At 33.5% G+C, this 23,496-nt stretch overlaps 1 protein-coding gene across 4 annotated transcripts; it reads right to left on the reverse strand.

Annotated features, from left to right (window-relative positions):
- Positions 1-7,469: 7,469 nt before the first annotated feature.
- Positions 7,470-21,423, reverse strand: LOC127705159 (ankyrin repeat domain-containing protein 50-like). Of its 4 annotated transcripts, none has more exons than XM_052209408.1 (5): positions 21,285-21,423; positions 19,255-19,694; positions 15,410-15,639; positions 14,427-14,754; positions 9,767-12,003 (listed from the first exon to the last, which is right to left on the reverse strand). In XM_052209408.1, exon 5 carries the CDS (start codon positions 11,636-11,638, stop codon positions 9,920-9,922), a length of 1,719 nt encoding a protein of 572 aa, XP_052065368.1. In that variant the 5' UTR covers positions 11,639-12,003; positions 14,427-14,754; positions 15,410-15,639; positions 19,255-19,694; positions 21,285-21,423; the 3' UTR covers positions 9,767-9,919. The 4 variants fall into 3 exon arrangements, with proteins under 4 accessions (XP_052065371.1, XP_052065368.1, XP_052065370.1 ...); XM_052209411.1 differs by having other exon boundaries at positions 7,470-12,003; XM_052209409.1 differs by lacking the exons at positions 19,255-19,694; positions 21,285-21,423 and adding an exon at positions 19,197-19,220.
- Between the last annotated feature and the right edge of the window lie 2,073 nt (positions 21,424-23,496).

Genomic DNA, 23,496 nt, shown 5'->3' on the forward strand with positions numbered 1-23,496 from the left:
ATATTTCTTTGTAGAACATGGTCGATGAAACCTGGATTATAGCTAGCTAAACATTTCACTTGTATGACATTTGCATCAAATTGCACGATATTGAGAACAAAGTGAGAACACAACAGACATAATAAATAAAAAAGAAAAAAGTAGGGGTACAGCATGCAACATTGTGTTATAATCTTAATCAGAATGAAAATAAACAAATATGTATACAAAGAAAAAACTAAAAGCCATTTAGACAAAGTACATCAGCAAAAATGAAAGCCATGAACTTGAATACAAACAAATGACCACAACACAACAATATAATGGCGGGATACATAAGTACGTACACACCCACGCCAAAATGATATCATCTAGACTGGACTGAACAGTTAAGGTTTATAATTTACAAAAAAAGAGGACACTATAACATGCAATTTAGATAAAGTACCTAGAATATTAGGAATATTATGAAATTGATCGTAATATTTATCAACAAGGTGAACGTATTTTTCGATGATCTTTTTATTTTAAAGACGAGGCGTTCTCTGACATATTCCTTGTTCGTTAACCTTCTGCTTAGACACTGGTGACGTTTTATTAACCTGAGTAGCAGCTGTAATCTTTTAAAAACCGAATGAGTTGGGAAGTGTATATATATGCAGGTGAAGTTGATATTTTGCTTCTGAGCTGGTGGAAATTGTTAATTTAACAAAAACTAAAATCGTCTCGTTTGTCACAGTTTCTGATACTGTTTATCCAAAATTTGAGGTGTTAGTCTGAAATGAGGCCGATTAGGCCGCGTTTTTTTTTTTTTCTTTTTTTTTTTTTTTAATTTCTAAATTTTTAAAAATATATACCAATAGAACTCAATCAGAAAAATTTGGGTTGTTAATGAAAAGAAAGAAAAAAAAATCAATATTTCTAAATGTGAGATTAAATGATTTGACTTCTTTGTTCTTCTACTGATCACTTGTTCTTCTTTGTAGTATTTTCTACCTTTTTGTTCACTCTTAACAAACTATGCTAAAATTAATAAAATTTATAGCGTATACTACCATTTTTATAATGAAAAGCATTGTTGATAATTTCTTTTAAACGATTTTTCAATTTCACATTGGGAATGGTGGTATATTGGGTTGAAAATTCAAAAGTTTTGATAGTATTAATTAAAGTGAAAGATTGAAAATAAAAATTTTCCGGAAGTTTTTTAGAATCATCATATGATTAATACCACTACGCGAATAAACAGTTTCACAGTATTTCTAAAGACTATAATCATTGCGGAAAACCTAATGGACAAATATTTTTGTAGAACGTGCAGATGAGCCCGCAATGTACCGTTATTTTTTTGAATTTTGTGAAACTCAAGTATATAATACAAACAGTAAGAAATAAAAATTTGCTGTTCCATATCGTGATCGTTGAAGCCATGCCATGCCTAGTCAAATGATATGTTTTTGTGAGTGCTCATTTATTCTTATTGTTTTACAAGACTACTCGTATTACATATTAGTACGGCCTACATACGAAGACAATATTATTTGAATATTTGTCCACAGAAAAAACAACATATTCATCATGGAGAGATTAACAATTTGTATTAATTCTAATGGCTTGTTTGTATATTAAATGAAGCATGGCTTTATTGGTCTAGTTTACATACATATTTATGAAATATATTTCAATGTTCATTATAAAACAACGGATGGCACCGATGAGATTCCTGACTTTGAAGAAATAGATTAAGAAGTAGTTATTCCGATCTGTTCTAAAAGAGAGGCGAAAGATACCAGCGGGACAGTTAAACTCATTGATTGAAAATATACTGACAACGCCATGGCTAAAAAATATCTCCAAAGGTATTAGTATAAGAAGTGGATAAAAGAAAAGACGACATTACGTAAAGATAAGGGTATTAGAATTAGATGCAATTAATCGTTTAAAGAGTAGAAACCCTAATGAAATAACGCCTTACCATATTGTTGTAATCCAATTTTCCTACCTGTAGATTAATAAAATTCAAAACGGAAAGTCCCTAATCAAATGACAACATGAAAAACTCTTACACATCAAACGAATTGATAATAACTGTCTTATTCCTGACTTGGAACATGAATTTTCTTATGTAGACTGTGGTAGCTTAAACCTGCTTTTATAGCTAGCCAAACCTCTCACTTGTATGACAGTCACATTAAATTCCATTATATTGTCAATGATGTGTGAACAAATAAAACAGACTTAATAGGTAAAAAAAGGAATTTGAAAACTTGATTAATCGACCTGTTTATGAACCAATTTCGCATGAAAAAATATTTCGCATTTCATAATGTGAGCGCAGGAATTAATGAATTTCATAAATTCCTTCAACGATATTGAGAAATAAAGTGTATACTAGTATTCCAACTTTTAATCAACTGATTTTTGTTACTGGGCGAACACGAATTGTCACGAGGCTTTTTTGAGAGTCAATAAAGCATGCAAACATCCTCTTTAAGAATACATTTAGATTACACGAACTTGGAATTTCGGGATTTTGGATAATGACTAAGCGTCTTGGTATGTCATTCCAGGAATTAAAGCTTTAGTTAATATCACAGTTAAAATTCGAATGCCAAAATATAAAATTAACTTCCGGATTAGATTATGTGATTTAAAAATTGAATCGCCATTGCCCCATTCTACGCAAAAAGCTGTACTAATCCCTAAGACTTCACGATTTCATTACATTTGTACCCAGATAAAAACAGCAATACTATCCAAATGTCCAGATGTCGTTAATTTAATCAATAAAAACCTTTATACTTTTTTACAGATACAACGATTTGATTCGAAACATACTTACTGCCCGGCATGCCATTGTCATGTAGGACAGGAACAAAGGTTTCCATTGTCTCTCTTTTGCCATCTCTTCAACTGATCCCCATGTGTTATTCATGGTCTTCAGTTCTTCTTCAACAGTATGTTTTAATTATTTTTTTGTCTTCCTCGCCTACGCCTTCCTTCTGGAGTCAAATGTAATGGTATTCTATTGATGGAATTTCTATCTCTTCTTATCACATGCCCAATACATTTCCAACGCCTTCTCAGTAAAATTGTACCTATCTTGATTACAGTCTTAGAAGGTCTTCATAGGATATTTTGTTTGGCCAGAAATTGCGCAGGATTCTTCTTTAGTGTTTGGTTCGATTTCAGAATTACAGAGTAGATAATACACAACTCTGGTACAGTTTATGATTTCCATACATTGTTTAGTGATCTAAAAATATTTCTTGCATTGTTTATTCTGTGCATGATGTCATTTCCTGCACCTTCATTGTTTCTTATTGTACTTCCTATGTATGTTTATGTTTTTGAGATTGGAAGATCTCTTCTATCTATAAGGATAGAAGTTGGGTTATTGATGTTAAGGGTCATGACTTCTGTTTTCGTTTGACTGATGTTTAGTCCAACTTGACTGGCAAAATTATTAAGACGGTTTGTTATCTCTTTTAAATGGTGGTGGGGATGTGATAGAGCCAGATCATCGGCAAAATCAAGATTTTCTAATGTTGATGAAATGTTCCATCTTATTCCTATTCGAGCATTTTCTGTAGTTTTTCTCATTACCCAATGTTAATAATTTGAGAATAGAAATGGGGATAGTGTCAACGAGACAACAACCCAACCAAAGAGCAGAAAACAGCAGAACATGTTGAAAACTTATAACTAGTATACATTGCTAGAATAAACTTCAGTACTTCTTGGTGCTTTACAGAGGCAATTGCTAAAATATAATCTATTGAAAAGAGGACACAAAGCCCTTTTCAAAATTTAAAAAATATTTAAAGGTCATTTAACAAATATTGAAACCTTACTACATATATTTCACCACATATAGAAAATAATTCTAGCTTATGGAGATAAAATTTGTGGCGCTTTAGATTAAAAAAAAGTTAGCTGACAAAGGAAATTATTGTTTTGAAAAATTATGCAAAGAACTGTAAACTGAATTAGTTAATTAAAGCATCTGAAAATTTCCACTGGGAGTAGGGAAAAGTACAAACATGACGGTGATTTAGGAAGATATCCAATATTTACTGAAGAAATACTGAATATGTTTTCATTTTTCTTTAAATGTCCTGTAACAAGTCAGTACTATAGCAATTGTTTACTTAAATCCGTTTCTATGTATGTTGGTTCTGTGTTTCTGTTCTTCTGTTGTTCTCCTCTTAAAGTTGATGTGTTTCCCTCGGTGTTTGTTTTCCTGATTTTCTTTTTTTGCTTCCTCGAATAATAACTTTTGAGTAACGGTATACTATTGTTGCCATTATTCCATACTAATCACGTGTAACAAATGCAGATAAACAATTATTGGTTAAAGCCCTCTCTGTATCCAAATCTTTATCGAACAATAGTAAAAAAGTTCATTAAATTTTATGAGTTCATTCGCTATCAAATATTTAGACATTGAAGTATAACAAATATATATCCAATTTGAACAGATTTATTTCGAACAAATTTAAATTAAAGTATAATCAGTTATGGTATTAATCTGTAACCGGTGACAGAAAAATATATCATTTCGACATAAGGATGAAATCAGAATAAATAGATTTTTGTATGCGAAATATAAGTTGTGAATCTTATTTGTCTATAGACAAAAGGTTTTCATTTGACAAAATTCATAATAAGTAATCTCGAAATAGAGAGAAGGTAGATACAGGGGACCTAAAATTTTCCCAATCTTAATTATCAATCACAATTTATTTGACTAATAGTACTGCAAAAAGTAAAATCACAAAAATATTGAACCCCAAGGAAAATTCAAAACGGAAAGTCCCTAATCAGATGGCAAAATCAAACGATAAAACACATCAAACGAATGGACAACAACTGTCATATTCCTGACTTGGTACAGGCATTTTCAAATGTAGAAAACGGTGGATTGAACCTGGCCTCGAAAAAGACGCTTAGTTAACGAGTTTAGTGTACCGGAACATCACACGATTAGAAATTGTTTTAAAGGAAAGAGTAATATCTATATTTCAATTTTTGTCTGGTCATAAAATGTTTCTTTTGTCAGTTTAAGGTGTACCACTCTATTTACGATTGCGGGTAGTACCTTAAAATCTATAAAAAAAGGTTTTGTTCAATTTCAAAGTATGTGTCGATGTACCTATTATTAAGAACCATCATATTGCTAAAGACATAGATGTAATACCATCCAAGAATAAAACTTTAAAACTTCAAGGTAGCTGTCCTAGCTTGTACAAAAAAAAGTAGAATCACAAAAATACTGAACTCCGAGGAAAATTCAAAAAGGAAAGTTCCTTATCAAACGGCAAAATCAAAATCTCAAACACATCAAACGAATGGATAACAACTGTCATATTTCTGACTTGGTAAAGGCATTTTCTTATGTAGACCATGGTTATTTGAACCTCGTTTTATAGCTAGCTAGACCTCTCACTTGTTTGACAGTCGCATCACATTCCATTATATTGACAACAATGCGTGAACAATACAAACAGACACAATAGGCAAAAATGTAAAAAATAGGTGTACAGCAGTCAACATTGTGTTATCATTTTAATCACTAGAAAAACAAACAAATATAACAATGAAGCACAAAAAGGCTTTTTTATTATACGATTTTATTTATCTATGTAAAATCCACCGATAAAGGTGACAAGTCAGCAATATGATAGTTGTTTTCCGTTCGTTAGATGTGTTCTGATTATTAAAAATTTCAAATTAGTCAATTTGCTCCATCATTTATATTTACATTTATGACGTTCAGTCATTAGGTCGAGTTGCTCCACAATGAATTTGATTGTGTCGATGTAATTTTGTACATATTCTTTGATTAATAAGATAATTTTTAGAATTGTGTTTAACATTTTGTTATGTCGGGACCTTTTATACCTTGATTATAATATATTGCAGCATGGGTTTTGCTCATTGTTCGAAGGCGACCTATATTTGCTTACATCCACGTGATTGGTATCTAGTGGTTATATGACTCGTTTACATTCATTTTAAATCTCCGTATTTTTTATCTGATGAAATAGCAAGTCAAAATATAATTTCACAGAGGGATTTAATGTAAACTTTGACCATTAAAGTCAGACATTGCGACTTTCTAATCTTCATCAAAATTATTGGAGCAATACACACGAATATTTACCGACTTTGTAATAACATGAGCAACACGACGGGTGCCTCATGTGGAGCAGCACCTGAAATCACCCCAGTTTTTGGTGGGGTTCGTGTTGTTGTTGTGGCCCTATTTGTGACATTTTGTTCACGCATCTTTCTTTGTCAATCTAATGGAATTTGATGCGACTGTCGTACAAGTGAGAGGTTTAGCGCTATAAAACCAGGTTCAATCCATCATTTTCTACATTTGAAAATGCCTGTACCAAGTCAGGAATATGACAGTTGTTGTCCATTCGTTTGATGTGTTTTGTCATATGATTTTGCCATGTGATTAGGGACTTTCTGATTGAATTTTCCTTGGAGTTCAGTATTTTTGTGATTTTACTTTTTGCAGTACTATTAGTCAAATAAATTGTGATTGATAATTAAGATTGGGAAAATTTTAGGTCCCCTGTATCTACCTACAATAAAAGTTGACATAAACCACGCTTCAAGAAAATAGTTGTGATAAGTGTAAACAGTTTTTGCTACGCTCATGCAACCCATCTTGTAAAATATTTTGTCCTTAAACACTCCATCAACTATCATACATGCTTTGATCTTTCTCGGGATAAATATATGTATATGACATAGTAAATGGCTGATCGACATGGATTTTTACACATACTTTGTTTCTTCGTATTTGCTTTTAATAAATTGTATATTGTTCATTGGGAAGAGTTTTAAAATTAATATCAGTTATTCTATTTAACTTTTGATACAGATACTTAAAATTGATTATTGAGTCAGAACCAAAGTGATAAATAGTGTCGTACAACAATTGTAAATTAGGCACTAGAGTCGCTTCATCTTTCAGGAAATTAGAAATATTTACTACAATATAATCACTTGACCTATGAAGACAGTATCAACGGCTTAAATACATTTCTTATATACTTTTTTAATATTGAATGATGGTCTTTGACTAACAGCATCAGGGAGGTAGCAATTATCTGAGCCTGTATTAAACGGGATTTGGTCAGAATAGTTAGGCGTTAGTCTGGTGTTGGTGTAAAATCATTCATAAGAATATAACTAAAATATAAGAACAAATAAAACAAATCCAATCATATATTTGGAATCATATGAATGGTTTTATACTACAAAACAGTCTTATTTTTTGTAAAATTTTCATAGATAAAACACATATTACAGATAGAATACTATGGAAATAGGATGATAATAATAGACATTCTGAACCGGAAAGCAATTTGATGTTGCAAATCACAAAAGAAGCACATTATATGAGTTTGGACTATTGATACTCAAACTGTTGATTGAATGCATCAACCCAAATTATTCATAATGCTGAGTAAATATTCTACTTTAATATTTAGATAATTAACTATATTGGAATAACGCGACAAAAAGAATAATATTTTATCGATGTTCAAACTATCAGTACCATATATAAAGTGAATCGTGACACATGTTAATCAATCATCGTTATAAATCTTAAACTAAAAATGTATGTTCATTACTCTATAAATATACAATATATGTATGTTGTCGGAAAATATAAAATTTATTTGTATGAGCTTTAGAAACAGGACGAAAAGCGAGGCTCCGCCGAGCTTTTCTCCTGTTTCAAAGCGAGTACAAATAAATTTTATATTTCCGACAATGTACATATATTGTGTTTATCCTGAAATTACTCCCAACACTTGAAACTTCAGTTATTAAAATCTAAATCATTGTCTCTAATTTCTCAATGAAATCGACATGGTTGAAACGCGGACCGCGAAGAGAACCCCAAAATGAACTGGTTCGGAAACAGAAATATTCATATTACCGCTTGCTCAACATGGAAGTGGGGTAACAGGAGGCTTTATTTGTACATGTACAAATAAAGCAAAAATTTATTTGTATACCTGTTATTTGTATAATAGATGGCTAATTGCAGGATAAATACTGAATATCATAAAAACATATTCCGCACTTCATTTATTCTTATATATGCTTGTACAGCACGGGAGAATAACTGACCAAAATATACGTATTACAGTCGGTGAATCCTCATATTCTATCCCATTGAAGGAAAACATAGACGTACTTAAACACATACATATATATCCAAATCAACATCTTTAATGATAATAATTGAAAAAAAGGATATAGCATATATTTTAACCAGCCACAGGCATTAAAAAACAACCATAACATTGAAAGTAAAGCAACTTTCTAGATATGAAACAAATTACAATCATTATTTCGTCATTGTATCAGCACTTCTTATATTGTAAATCTTATATAAAGTAAAAAATATAGTGGTATTGATTCATGATTCTTCTTTAACTGTCAGACATTGATGATCATTGAATACAAATTCATTGTTTCCTTGAACAGAAATATTATGTTATTGATGTGCATATTCTTTATCTGTTTCAGTTCTATTTATAGTCAAACATTAAAGGGTATATCTCCTTTTGCATTGCTCTGATTCTTTGTCCGGTTTTTGCTATGCTTGTGCTTTTTTAGGGGGGGGGGTAATATTGTTTTTAACGTTTGTATTAGATTTTGGAATATCCAATGTGTTAGACTCTTAAATCGCCGAACAAATAATAAGTGCAGAAGTTGACATCTGTTGCAGTGGAATTTGTACCGTTAATGATTTCTACGGTCTCTCCTTTTCAATATGACAAATACAACATTAGCAAATGAAGATTAAAAATCTTACACATTAACTTTGTCTAACAACATCCGCAAAACTGCTAAATGACAGTATTTGTCAGCCATCTTTATAGGCGTTTGTCCATACTTGTCACATATTCTATAATCTGCTTCTCTGTCCAACAACATTTTTACGAGTTCTGTTTTACCAGTTTTACAAGCCATCAGTATCGGTGTCTGCCCAAAATTGTCACATGCATTATAATCTGCTCCTTGGTCCAACAAGATTCTTACTACTTTTGTTTGGCCAGTTTTACAGGCCATTAGTATCGGCGTCTGCCCAAGATGGTCACACATATTATAATCTGCTCCTTTGTCCAACAACATTTGCACTGTTTCTATTTGACGAGTTCTACTAGCCAACAATACAGGTGACTGGTTCCATTTGTCATAATGATAATTATAATATGCGCCTCTGTCTATCAGCATCCTAACTATATCTGAATGACCTTGTCTACATGCTTTCATTAACGATGACTGGTAATTAGCATCACATTTATCATGATCTGCTCCTTTGTCTAACAACATTCTTACTATATCTATATGACCATGTCTACACGCCTTCATTAAAGGTGACTGGCCGTCTGAGTCACATTTATCATAATCTGCTCCTTCGTCTAAAAACGTTCTTACTACATCGCTATGACCACGTCCACACGCCTTCATTAAAGGTGACCGGCCTCTTGAGTCACATTTTTCATGGTCTACTCCGTTGTAAAACAACATCCTCACTATTTCTGTCTGACCATATTTACAAGCCATATTTAAAGGTAACCAATCCCCTGTGCCACCAATATAATAATATGCTCCTTTATCTAATAATCGTTTTGCTATTTCTGTATGACCATGCATACACGCCAACATTCCAAGTGACTGACCTCTTATGTCACATTTATTATAATCTGCTCCGTTGTCTAACAACATCATTACTATTTCTGTGTGACCATGCATACAAGCCATCAATACTGGTGACTGTTCATCATTGTCACATCTATTATAATCTACGTCTTTCTCAAATAACATTCTTACTATTTCTGTTTGACCCTGCATACAAGCTAGCATTAAAGATGACTCACCATTATTGTTACACGCATTATAATTTGCTCCATTGTCCAACAGCAACTATTTGTGTATGACCATGCATACAAGCAATCATTACCGGTGACATTCCATCGTTGTCACATTTTTTATAATTTGCTCCAATGTCTAACAGCATTCTTACTATTTTTGTATGACCATGTTTACAAGCAATAAATAAAGGGAAATGACCAAGTATGTCACTTGTATTTTGATTTGCTCCTTTGTCTAACAGCATTTTAACTATACTTGTATGGCCAAGTTTACATGCCATCATGACAAGTAAATCAGCAGTATTGTCACATTTGCTATCATCTGCTTCTCTCTCCAACATCATCTTTAATATTTCTAAATGCCCATGTAAACATGTCATAATTACAGGCGACTGACCTCTCAAATCACATTTTTTATAATCTGCTTCTCTGTTTATCAACATTTCAACTATGTCTGTATGATTATGTTTACATGCCATAAACAGCGGTGACTGTTCAAGATTGTCACATTTACTGTAATCTGCGCCGTTGTCTATTAACATCCTTACTATGGTTGTGTGACCATGTATACAAGCCATTAGTGTAGGCGACTGACCAATTTCGTCACATTTATTACAATCTGCTGCTTTGTTTAAAAACATTCTCACTATGTCAGTATGGCCATATCTACAAACAATCATCAGAGGCGACTGGCCACAAATTCCACTTTCGTTTACATCAACACCATGACTGCAACACCACTGGATCATATTCATGTCTCCAATCGAACAACAATGTAGCATGACAGTGTCACATACAATATCCCTGTAGTATAACATTTCACGTATACATCTTTTATAATCAGTATCACAGGCATGTACCAATTGCTTTTGGTAACCTACATCTAATGTATTCAAATAACACAGAAACCTTTGTCTGAAATGACGCATTTTCATGTTTTTGTTATTAAATACATCTTGTAGTTTCCCTTTTGACCAGTCGTCAATCATTCTCTGCATGTATAGTTGGTGGTACTCAGAGGGCACACTCGTGATAGACTGATCTGTGGCGTCTATTCTTTCCAGTAAAAATATTTCCCGTATCAAGCAGCTGTCAGCATTCTTGATCAGACAGCCGATTATTTTCTGTCCAAAGTATTTAGCTAGAAAGTGAAATATTTTATCATGAATAGTTGTGTAGAAGCTTTTAGTTTTTAATATAAGTTTGTTGTTTTCTGTTGTTGGATATAATTTGTCTTGTTTTTTTAATAATGTATTTAAAAGGGAATCCATTTCATCTTTCAAAAAAAGTCTTGATGTTCCTCTGTCCAGTTTACACGTTTCACACGTGTTCTCTATGATAGTTTTTGTTTCTTCATCAATCTCCTTCGTTAACATATCTTCGTTCAGTTTGTTATTGAACATGACACATAAAACCAAAGCACAGTATTTACCAAAACATCTTCTCTTTTGTAGCTGGTCAACCTGTGCTTCATAAACTGAATAAGGATGCTGGAAAAAATGTTTTATGTCGTTGGTAGGATTTTCATAATACAATTGACATAAAAGTGGAAAACAATCGTACAAATCATAATAATCTGAAATCTCAATAGCTTTTGTTTCGAGGTATACCTCAGCTATTGATTGTTTCTCTTTTTTTGTCAAGCACATATCAACTGACAAAAAATTACACACAGATGAATTAAAAATTGATAATGTGTCAAAGTTGTTATCTTGGTACACTTGCAATCTACATGCTACCATTATTTTTGTTTGTTTATCTTCAGTTATCTCTTTTATAGGACCACTGACGGATTCTCAAAGTTTGATATCATTCTGGCTCACAGAAAAATTCCCAAATAAATCTTCTATAACAAACAATGTTTTCTGGTTTGGATTGTAATATTTGACAATGTCACCTGGATCTGTCACTAAAAGTATGTCGTACCCATGAGCATTCATTTGTAAAGCCACATGCTGGAGTGTTGCAGTCTTCCCTACACCAGAACTAGCTGTTATGGTAACGCAACTGTTGCCTTGTAAAAGTTGCAGTACGTATTTGGCAGCTCTTGTGCTTACAAACATCTTATCCTTATTTTTCCATTTTTCAAGATTTTTGTTGATTTGTGCTACAATGAAATTTAACACAAACTCTATCATTATTTATATAAATAAGAATTGAGTGGACTTATATAACCTATAAGAAATAAATAACTTCCGCCTTTTCTAAAATTACATCCAAATGAATTATTCAAGCAACTCTGTGGATAATATACAAACATTTCACTAATGCTACCCTGGGAATTCTTTACACAATGATTTAATAGCATATACCCCTTCTATGTGAGCAGTTCAACCTGACATAGAATTTTCTCCTCTTATATATAGAAATATATGAACAAAAATACCGTAATAATGTGAGTTGTCCGTCATTGTGTTATTGTGTTATTGTGTCATGGTAAATGTTTGTTTATATATCTGTTTGTTTTTATAGTGATTAAGATAATAACACAACGGTGACTGCTGTACCCCTATTTTTGACATTTTTACCTATTATGTCTTTTTGTTTTGTTCACACATCGTTGTCAATATAATGGCATTTTATACGACTGTCATACAAGTGAGAGGTTTATCTAGCTTTAAAACCAGGTTCAATCCACCATTTTCTTCATAAGCAAATGCCTGTACCAAGTCAGGAATATAGCAGTTGTTGTCCATTCGTTTGGTGTGTTTGAGCATTTGATTTTGCCATTTGATTAGGGACTTTTCGTTTTGAATTTTCCTCGGAGTTCAGTATTTTTGTGATTTTACTTTTTTTTGTCTCATTGGCACTCATACCACATCTTCTTATATCTATATAAAGTCTATACAAACTGACAAAACCGACAGCTCGGCTTGACGTCCAACGGAACGTCTGGAAAAAAACTGTCATATTCCTGACATGGGTCTTTTATAGCTGACTATGCGATATGGGCTTTGCACATTGTTGAAGGCCGAACAGTGAACTATAGCTGTTAGTTTCTGTGTCATTTGGTCTCTTGTGGAAAGTTGTCTCATTGGCAATCATACCACATTTTCGTTTTTTATACGGAATGGCGTTGTCAGTTTGTCTTATGAGTTTGTATCTTCCGCCTCTCTTAAGAAGTGTATGAAGGAGTTTTGCAAATTAAGAACAGGTCGACAAGGAGAGATAAACAGGCTGTTCCCATAGCAGTCTGACAACATGCTCGACAATTCTACCTCCAAATTCAGTAAATATGATGTCACTGAGAAACTCCAGCATACTGATCACTTGTTCTTCGATGTTGTTTGTTTTATACTCGGTACATTTTCAACAAAATATTCCAAATTAATTTCAACAATAATAAATTTGAAGCGCATTGTACCCTTTTTATGTAGGAAGGCACTGAGGATTATTTTCTTAAACGGGTTTTCAATTTTTTCTGCGGTATGGCAGCGTAAAATGTAGAAAAATCGATGGTATTTGTAGAAATTATTTCAGAGAAGGAACGAGATTAGAAACTTTCTAGTAATGCGTTAGAGTGCTAATGAATCCGGATATGGCATCTACGCGAGTAACAGTTTCATTCTATTTCCAGCAGACAAATTTTGTGTTGCTCAAACGGTCATTTCCTTGCTACAACATGCATATGAACCTGTCAATGTCATTTGTTTGTACGGAATTTAGTGAGGTTAAGGTATCCAATAAAAAAGTACAATATACCATCATTTCTAATTATCTGTGGGCAGAAACAATAAATTGAATCTGATCTGTAAATATTTATTCAGTTGTAAAAATCAATGTTCAATGTTTACTAAACAATGGCATAAACATGAAAATGGGAGTTGTGTGTGCACGTTAAACTTGTTCCACCAATTTAGGCAATGATGACCATTTGTTATTTGTTGTTGTTTTCATGTACATGTTTTCTCTGGAGTGGGGAATTTGTGTTGGTGTTATGTGCATGTTATATTGTCCAATAGTTTTTGAATTACAGTAATCCTTTACATGCAATTTTACTTCAAAATAAGACTTAAACAATCCAACTTCCACCTGACATTTCTAGCATGGTCTATCAGTATATATCTCTAGTGTTTCAATATACTTTACTACTCTTTCAGTTGGCGTCTTTGAAAATTTCATTTGTATGTTTGTTTGAATATTTTAAGTTGTGTAGCATATCTTGTGTATGTTTAAATCACTTTGGATCATGGATCACAGTTTCGGTCACAATAACAAATTAAATCTGTTTGGGTTGCCAACACATTTTGTTCACCTAACAGAACTATAAACAGCTTGCATAAAAGTGGGAGGTATAGCTAGTAATAAAACTAGGTTTAACCCACCATTCGGGAAATTCCGGTACCACGTCGAGAATATGACTGTTGTGTTTCAGTCGTTCCGTTGGTTGATAGAGTTGAGCGTTTAGATTGAGAGGATTTGTGAATTTCTCGCTTTTCGAATTTAACTTGCAGTTATATAAAGAGTTTAGTATGACCTTCCATTATTGGTTATTTTTCTAAGTTTACAACTTTAATTTCAAATGTTTACCTCTTACATTCCATGGCACTGTATCCTGCTGAGAGTTTGCAAGTTTTTTTTGGAGCGATGCATAGGAATTCTTCATTTCTTCATAGTCTTCTTGAAGCAGTGAATAGCGTTTAGTTCCTTCTTCGTAATTTTCTTGCAGTAGTTCATGTGATTTCTTGATTTTTAAATGAGACGATTTCAATTCTTCCAATGATCCTTTTATTTCTTTGATTTCATCCTTAGAATGTTTGATATCCATTATTATTTCTTGGTTGGTCTGATCTAAAAGTTTGGTTTTCAACTGATAACATTCCTGTTCCATTGTGCGTCCTCCTAGTCTAGCAATAGCCTGTAACATATATGATAGTACTCGAAAAAGCAGATGATACACAAATTGTATGATGTGTAGAAATTCTAAAATATTATGGCAATAAGTTAAAGAGATTAGACAGTCGTCATGCATGAACGGGTAAACTACATATAGAAAAGAAGAAAGGAAAGGAAACACGTCTTCTGAAGAATAATTCTACATTATATCAAGTTATTGACCATCGGCCAGGGAAGCTATATGTGCTTACCGGAATTAGAGATGAATAGACGATGCAATGTAATAATGAAATATACTTCCGATAAGGTTTGTCAAACAACTATATTTTAGTCACTAACATGACGCCTTATCATAAAATGCATGATCACATTAATCACCAGCTCGATCAGATGGTACCGACATTGGCGTCAAGTAACGATGTACATAGTATTTAAGACTGTTGAAATACAAAGATAAACACTTATAAGTTTTTCAATACCCATAGTTTCTGATGAAAGCCTTAGCAATGTTTGATCGCTATTGGCCTAGTGGTAGGAGGGGATAAAGTTTCGAAAAAAAACCCACAACATATGAACAATAGGGAACAAAGTGTTCACAAAAGGTCGTTGCGGCTTTCTTTTTTTTTAAATTAATAACGTAAATATAGATTTTCAGAAAACTGATTAGAATTACATACACCTGTTATATCAGTCCAGGCAGTATTGAAGAATGTAGTGTCTATTTTCCCATCATCAAGATGAGCCAAGTAGTTCCTGTAATACTTTATTCTTGACAAATCAGCACCTTGTGTGACTTCAACTGTTGATGGTAAACAGTCATATCCACCAGCAGGAGGAATCATGGGAGTTAGATTTCTCAATAATGTTATCATCAACGTGACGTCAAACGTTTTTGAATCAGGAACACCTGGAAACATTAAAACATTAAAACATATGCAAGATAAACACTCATACTTAGTCATTCGGATTTGGTTTTGTCGAATGAAAAAAAGTAATAACAGTTAATATTCTTTGAAGACATCGATCAGATGTTTCCTCTGAAGCTAGATCAGATCTGTCTATCCATCAGGAACACATGAGATCAACCCAGGTTTTTGCGAGGTTCATGCTGCTCAATCTTTAGTTTTCTATGTTGTGTTTTGTATACTGTAACTTGTATTTTAGTCGTTTTTCGTTTTTTCGAATGGCATTGTCACATCGTTTTCGACCAAAAAGTTTTAGAAAAACTTCAAAAGCTTTCACTTCTCTTTTCCACACCATAGATAATATAACCCTAATCATTCACTGTGATGTTACATCTCAACATCCATTTAAAAAAGATATATGTTGAAGCGTTTTTAAAGAACAAGATATTGTATTTTTTTCTATAGCAGACACTGATTGTAACCTTCTATAATAGCAAAGTGCAGCTATATTAAGCTGATATTAGAGAAGAGGGTTAGACATTAAAGCAGGCAGTTAATCACTTTGAGCTTGCTTAAGTAACTGTTAGCATTATTTCAAAAAAAGTAATTTGGTTTACAGGTTTATTTATACTTTTGTTTATGTCTCTCCTATTTAACAATCATAAAGATACACGTTTTTCCTTTATCATTTTTGTATGCTGTTTTCGGAAATCGACTGTTTCTAGAATAAACCAGGTATCTATAAACATACCAGCTTGCAATTGAGGACATCCAGTGAAAAAGAGATTGTTTTGGTAGAAATAAACATGAATCACTTAACTAACAAGCCTGAGTGTATCTTAGGAACAGAAGATACCTCTGTGTCTAGAATAGAACATGCCTCTCTAGACGTACCAGCCTGAGGATATCTCGGGAAGAGAAGAGCCACTGTTTCTAGAATAGAACATGCCTCTCTAAACTAACCAGCCTGAGGATATCTCGGGAAGAGAAGAGCCACTGTTTTGAGAATACAACATGCCTCTCTAACCTTACCAGCCTGAGGATATCTCGGGAAGAGAAGAGCCACTGTTTCTAGAATAGAACATACCTCTCTAAACTTACCAGCCTGGGGATATCTCAGGAAGAAAAGAGACCACTTATTTCTGGAATAGAACATGCCTCTCTAGACGTACCAGCCTGAGGATATCTCGGGAAGAGAAGGGATCACTGTTTCTAGAATAGAACATGCCTCTCTAAACTTACCAGCCTGGGGATATCTCAGGAAGAAAAGAAACCACTTGTTTCTAGAATAGAACATGCCTCTATAGACGTACCAGCCTGAAGATATCTCGGGAAGACAAGGGATCACTGTTTCTAGAATAGAGCATGCCTCTCTAAACTTACCAGCATGGGGGTATCTCCGAGAGAGAAGATACCTCTGTTTCTAGAATAGAACATGTATCTCTTAACTTATTAATCTGATGGTATCTCGGGAAGAGAAGAGCCACTGTTTCTAAAAAAGAACATGCCTCTCTAAACTAACCAGCATGGGGTATCTCCGATAGAGAAGATATCTCAGTTTCTAGAATAGAACATGCATCTCTTAACTTATTAACCTGATGGTATCTCGGGAAGAGAAGAGCCACTGTTTTTAGAATAGAACATGCCTCTCTACCAGCCTGAGGATATCTCGGGAAGAGACGAAACCACTGTTTCTAGAATAGAACATGCCTCTCTAAACTTACTAGCTGATCATATCTTGGAATTAGTAGATTCCAATGTTTCTATAATAAAACTGGGATATCTGTACTTAAAATGATATACAGGAGAGTCTACTTTATTCAGAAAGCAACTAATCAACTATCCCAGGTTCTTAATTCTCTCCGTGCCAGAAGTCGCATAAGGCCCTAGCTTTTCTATCTTTTGCCGCTGTTCTGGCCACGTTCCAACTATCCCAGGGGTTTCGTCTAAATACGTATCATTAGTAGCGCTCAACTCAAAATAGTTTAAAGGTCAAATCAAATACAGCGTTGGAGAGCATTCAAACCAAGAAATACGAATGAGTAGTCATAAAAACATGTTTCTATTAATTTATAAGCTTCGAGATATCTTGCATAAAAGGGGTTCTGGTGTTTTGAGGAATGTCTTGAGAACAGGAGATTCCGCTGATACTGGACAAAACATTATATCTCTGTATGTACCTATTAGGATATCTAGGTGACGGGAGAATCAACTAAGGCTTGAAAAAAACATAGATAGATATAAGAAGATGTGGTATGAGTGCCAATGAAACACCTCTTCATCCAAGTCACAATTTGTAAAAGTAAACCATTATAGGTTAAAGTGCGGTCTTCAACACGGAGCCTTGGCTCACACCGAACAGCAAGCTATAAAGGACCCCAACAAGTGAATAGTGTAAAACCATTCAAATGGGAAAAACAACGGTCTAATCTATATAAAAAACGAGAAACGAGAAACACTTATGAACCACATCAACAAACGGCAACTACTGAACTTCAGGTTCCTGACTTAGGACAGGTGCAAACAAATGCAGCAGGTTTTAAACGTTTTAATAGGTACCAACCTTCACCCTTACCTGAAACAATAGTGTAACATCACAACATAGACAGACACACTATAAAATATCAATTGAAATGGCTTAACTCAATCAAAAGACACATTAACACAAAATGTCTGGACTTACCATGAAATCTTGAAATCATAAGATTCCACTTATAATAGAATACAACATGCATCTCTGTACATAAAGGTAATCTTCGGAAGAGGATAATCGGTTGTTACTTAAATAAACCATGCATTGCTGTACTTCACAAGAGACCTTGGGAACAGGCGATTCTACTGTTACTAGGACCAGTATTATAAAACTTCGTTCTCTGTACAAAATTGCATATTTTGAGAAAGAGCATTCCCTGTCACTGATATAGAGTAATCATTCCTGTACGTAACTGACATTTAGCAATAAGTAGATTTAACTGTTCCCAAAATAAATCTTGAATATCTGTACTAGCCAGGTATATTGAGAGTAGGAGATTCAACTGAGATTGGATTAAAACGTATATCTCTGTACTTATTACCATGATATCTTGAAAACAGGAGATTCAGCTGAGACTGAAATAAAAGTTGTCCATGATATCATGGAAACAGGCGTTTTGGCTATATTAGAAAAAATGGATATTTATTATCACTAGAATATTTTATAGACCGAATTGTCTGATGTTACTGGACTAAACATAAGATCTCTGCACTTATCAAGATATCTAGAGAACAGGAGATTTAATTTTTAACAGGAAAAAAATGCTCCTCCGTATTTACCTTGTTATGATGAGAACAAATGGTTCCATTGTTACTGGAGTTAAACTTGGATCTCTGAATTTACAAAGACATCTTTAAAAGAACAGGCGATTGCACTTTTATGAGAATAAAACTTCGATCTCTTCATTTACCGGAACATCTTGGGAACAAAAGACTTTATGAGAATAAAACTTCGATCTCTTCACTTACCGGAACATCTTGGAAACAAAAGATTTTATGAGAATAAAACTTCGATCTCTTCACTTACCGGAACATCTTGGGAACAAAAGATTTTATGAGAATAAAACTTCGATCTCTTCACTTACCGGAACATCTTGGGAACAAAAGATTCCACTGACATTGATTTATTACGCGCTTCAATTTAAGGTAATTCAGTTTGTTATACTCTTTCTTGATTGTGGCATCCAGACATGATGGAGCAAATTCGCGATCAAACAAAGATCTCACTCCACGTGGAGAAATTCCAGTCAGCAACAAGCTCATCCTTACATAATTTTCTTCCTCTTGTGACAGAGAAGCAGCTGTCATCGTGTTGATTTGTAAAATCAGAGTACTATTTTTGTATTTTGTGTAGAATTGCGCATTACTTGCGTTTATGCAAGGGATAGCTATGATGTGTTTATGCAAGAGGTAGCTAGGACTTTGGTAGATAGTTTGGTCTTAGATTGCCTTTTCCATCAAGTTTTCATTTCGGTTGAATGATTTTGCTCTTTAACATTCCTAATTCCCAGATTTTGTGCATTTCCTGAAAAAAAATTAAAAAAAGTATATCAATATATGATAAAAATTTTCGAACAGCATATCAAAATTATTATTGAATAAGTATTACAGACTCCTGTGTGTCATTATGCCTCAAAGTTTTTCTTTGATATAACAGAGCTTCCAGAATTTTTCCAGGGGTGTCACCAAAGCCAACTTTATACCAAGGTCATTAGGGAGTAATAAACAAATCGTAACACATGACTCTTCCTTCAATGTTTTGTAGCTGGCTGTTATTTATAGATTCTTACATTGATACCAGTGGATTATCGGATTTATCCAATCGAGATAGTTAAATTATCAATTTTAAAGTCCGAGCCTCGGCGAGGACTTTAAAATTTATTATTTAACTATCGAGATTGGATAAATCCGATAATCCACGAGTAACTATATATGTAAGAATCTGTTTCTCTAATGATTAAAAAATAAATTTTCCTTTTTTGCTAAACTAAAATCCCCTTCGAGTGCATTCCACTTTCCATAAAGTTGTCAATTTCATTAACACCTGTTAGCATATTTTGATGCATCCAGTGAGCTGAGAAAGGTTATGACCCTTAAACTCATCCAATCATCTTCTGAGATCACTGGCAACCACACGTTGATTAATTTTTTTTATACAATGGGTTCGGAATGGGATAAATTTCCATAGAATTAGAGAAATGTATGTATGTATGATGTCCTGTATGAATATACATTTCTCGCCCTTATTGTATACATGAAGTTTGAAAAAGTTACCTATTCCAGTGGCTCATACCTTGCACCCATTTTTCAGTAAGTGGCTTCCCGAGATTAAGAGTCCTATATGTATTTCCAAAAAACTTTGTCTTGATTTTCTTTTAAAAGAGTGCTTCAATGTATATATTGAATCCTATGATATCAATGCAGGGTTTGATTTCTTGTTCTTTTGTTAATTATATGCCCCCGTTCTCTCCTCTCTCTCTCTGTTGACTTCATCGGTGAATAAAGATGAATATATAGATAAATTATTATATTATGCATGTTAATCATAGTGACGAAACTGATAAACATTGTTACTGTAGTCTGTTGTTATTTATGTATTATTGTCATTTTGTTTATTTTCTTTTGTTTCCTATTCTGACATCGGACTCGGACTTCTCTTAAACTGAGTTTTACTGTGCGTACTGTTGTGCGTTTGTTTTTTTCTACATTGGCTAGAGGTATAGGGGGAGGGTTGAGATCTCAAAAAACATGTTTAACCCCGCCGCATTTTTGCGCCTGTCCCAAGTCAGGAGCCTCTGGCCTTTGTTAGTCTTGTATCATTTTTAATTTTAGTTTCTTTTTTGTGTATAATTTGGAGTTTAGTATGACGTCCATTTTCACTGAACTAGTATACATATTTGTTTAGGGGCCAGCTGAAGGACGCCTCCGGGTGCGGGAGTTTCTCGCTGCATTGAAGACCCATTGGTGGCCTTCGGCTGTTGTCTGCTCTATGGTCGGGTTGTCTCTTTGACACATTCCCCATTTCCATTCTCAATTTTATTGATAATCATAGATCAGAAACAGAGCATAACTTTTGAAAACACTTGTCTCTCAAAAGATATTGAGGTATACTTACCCTGGTCACTGCTGAGTTTTGAAAATTATTTTTTCCTAAATATGACGCAATTCGTTACGCTTAATAGCTAGCAATGCGGAAACTAATATGAAATAAATCGTTCCTAATAGTATTTAGTGAATTGTGATTTCCTCTTTCGGTTTCGATAACAATCTAAATATAATCAATGACGATAAGTTTTCTTTTTCCGGTAATTTAACTGTTATTACATATATAGATAAAACATTTTATTCAAAGTCGGTACATGAAGATGTGAATATTGAGCCTCCTCATGGGGTTTTTGATTATGTGATTACTTGGCCATTTTTATAGTGATTATTTTATTACCAGACCAAATATTTCATGATTATTTGATTATTTGATAAATTAGGACTGTATTTTTGATTATTTGATTATCTTGTTTAAAAAAATAATTAATGATTATGTGATTATAAATTGGCAAAAACATTTGTGATTATGTGATTACTTGGACACCCCCATGAGGGGCCTCAATATCTATATTGTATCATTTATGCATTTTTGTTTACAATGTAATAAACGCAGGGTAATGGACTTCTATTTATAGTACTGATAGATGAAAATAAAAACTTGATCATTTTGGTTCTTTCGAAGTACTTTAATAACCTTCGTTAGAAACGATGAAACCCAAGAAATTGAGTCTATGGTGTGTATTACATACAGTACTTCAATACGTAAGGAGGTAATTTATGATCAGACAAAAGGGGTCTAAGAGTAATCATTTGAGCCAAATCAACTTTGCATGAGGGACTGAGTTGAAACCATTTTATAACTGATATTAGTTATGTCGTCTTTAAACTAAATCCCGTTCGATGTGTGCTGATTGATTTTTAGTGTTTGATTTGTAATTGGCTTTGAACTGACTTAATATACCTGCGAGTTCACTTTGATTTGTACTTTTATGTATTTTGGTAAGGTGTTTTTGTTAGTTATTTTCTAGTATTTCCTGTCGAATTTTGAGTCATACCCTTCCAACTGATTTGTATAATTCGTTCTTATATTTTGCTGTAATTACACTACTATCCCAGGTTAAGCGGAGAATTAAGAGCTCAACGCACTAGTCAGAAGAGACTTATTAAGTGCCTGTCACAAATAAAGGAATCTGTAATTCAGTAGTTGACATTGATTGCTGTTTGTCATCAATCAGACCACAGGTTTTCTCTTATGAAACAATTGACATTTAATCATGCCGAATCCTTTAAAAGGTAGTATATTGTATTCATTTTGCTCATTGTTGAAGGCCGTTGATTTACCAATAGCTGCCTATATTAAGAAATGCATAACTTTTATCACTTGCTTTACTTATACCAGCATCTATTAAATAAAATGCTTCGCCGAGCGCAGCTGGATACGACCGCAGAGGTCCAACCCTGAACAGTTGGGGCAAAAATGGACACAATATTCAAGCTTGATACAGGTCTGAATTTGAATTGTAATTAAATATTTGACACATAATAGGTTTCTGACACAGAATAAATGTAGTCAAAGAACTTGAAATTGGTTATATGATTTGAATTTATATTTAATTGAAGATTTCTTGCTGTTGTGCAATACACTAGGCTGTTGCGCAATACTTAGTAAATCTGTTTTCAGACTATATACAAAGAATTAGGAAAATAAATTGTGACCCCCAATTTTTCATTGGAAAATTGACAATTTCTTAAATCTTGAGGGAAAAAAATTTTCTTTTTGTAAAATGTGGTACAATTTAAGAGACATCCATACACTTAAACACAAGTTATTGTCTGAAAACTAGAAAAATGCTTGTTTTAGACCCTTTTTGGACCCTAATTCCTGAACAGTTTGGGCAATTTACCCCCAAAATGAATCCCAACCTTCTACTTGTGGTATTGAACCTTGTGGTACAATTTCAGAGCAATCAAAATACTTATACACAAGTTATTGTCCTGAAACTAGAAAAATGCTTGTTTTGGGCCCCTGTTTGCCCCCAATTCCTAAACGGTTTGGACCATCACCCCCAAAAACAATCCCAACCTTCCTTTTGTGGTATTGAACCTTTTGTTTAAATTTCATAGAGATCCATTCACTTAAACTAAAGTTATTGTCCGGAAACCAAATGTCTTCGGACGATGACGACATACGACATTGACAACGTGATAGCAATAAACGACCCAAAAAAATGTTTGCGGTCGTATAAAAATGATTGGCATGTCTTAAATATTAAAAATGTTAT

This window comes from Mytilus californianus, unplaced genomic scaffold, assembly GCF_021869535.1.
Source record: "Mytilus californianus isolate M0D057914Y unplaced genomic scaffold, xbMytCali1.0.p SCAF_6, whole genome shotgun sequence".
Taxonomy (NCBI): Eukaryota; Metazoa; Mollusca; class Bivalvia; order Mytilida; family Mytilidae; genus Mytilus; species Mytilus californianus.

What these genes read in the sequence shown, in the direction of transcription:
- LOC127705159 (XM_052209408.1), bottom strand. Translation starts at nt 11,638, where the DNA reads ATGGTAGCATGTAGATTGCAAGTGTACCAAGATAACAACTTTGACACA.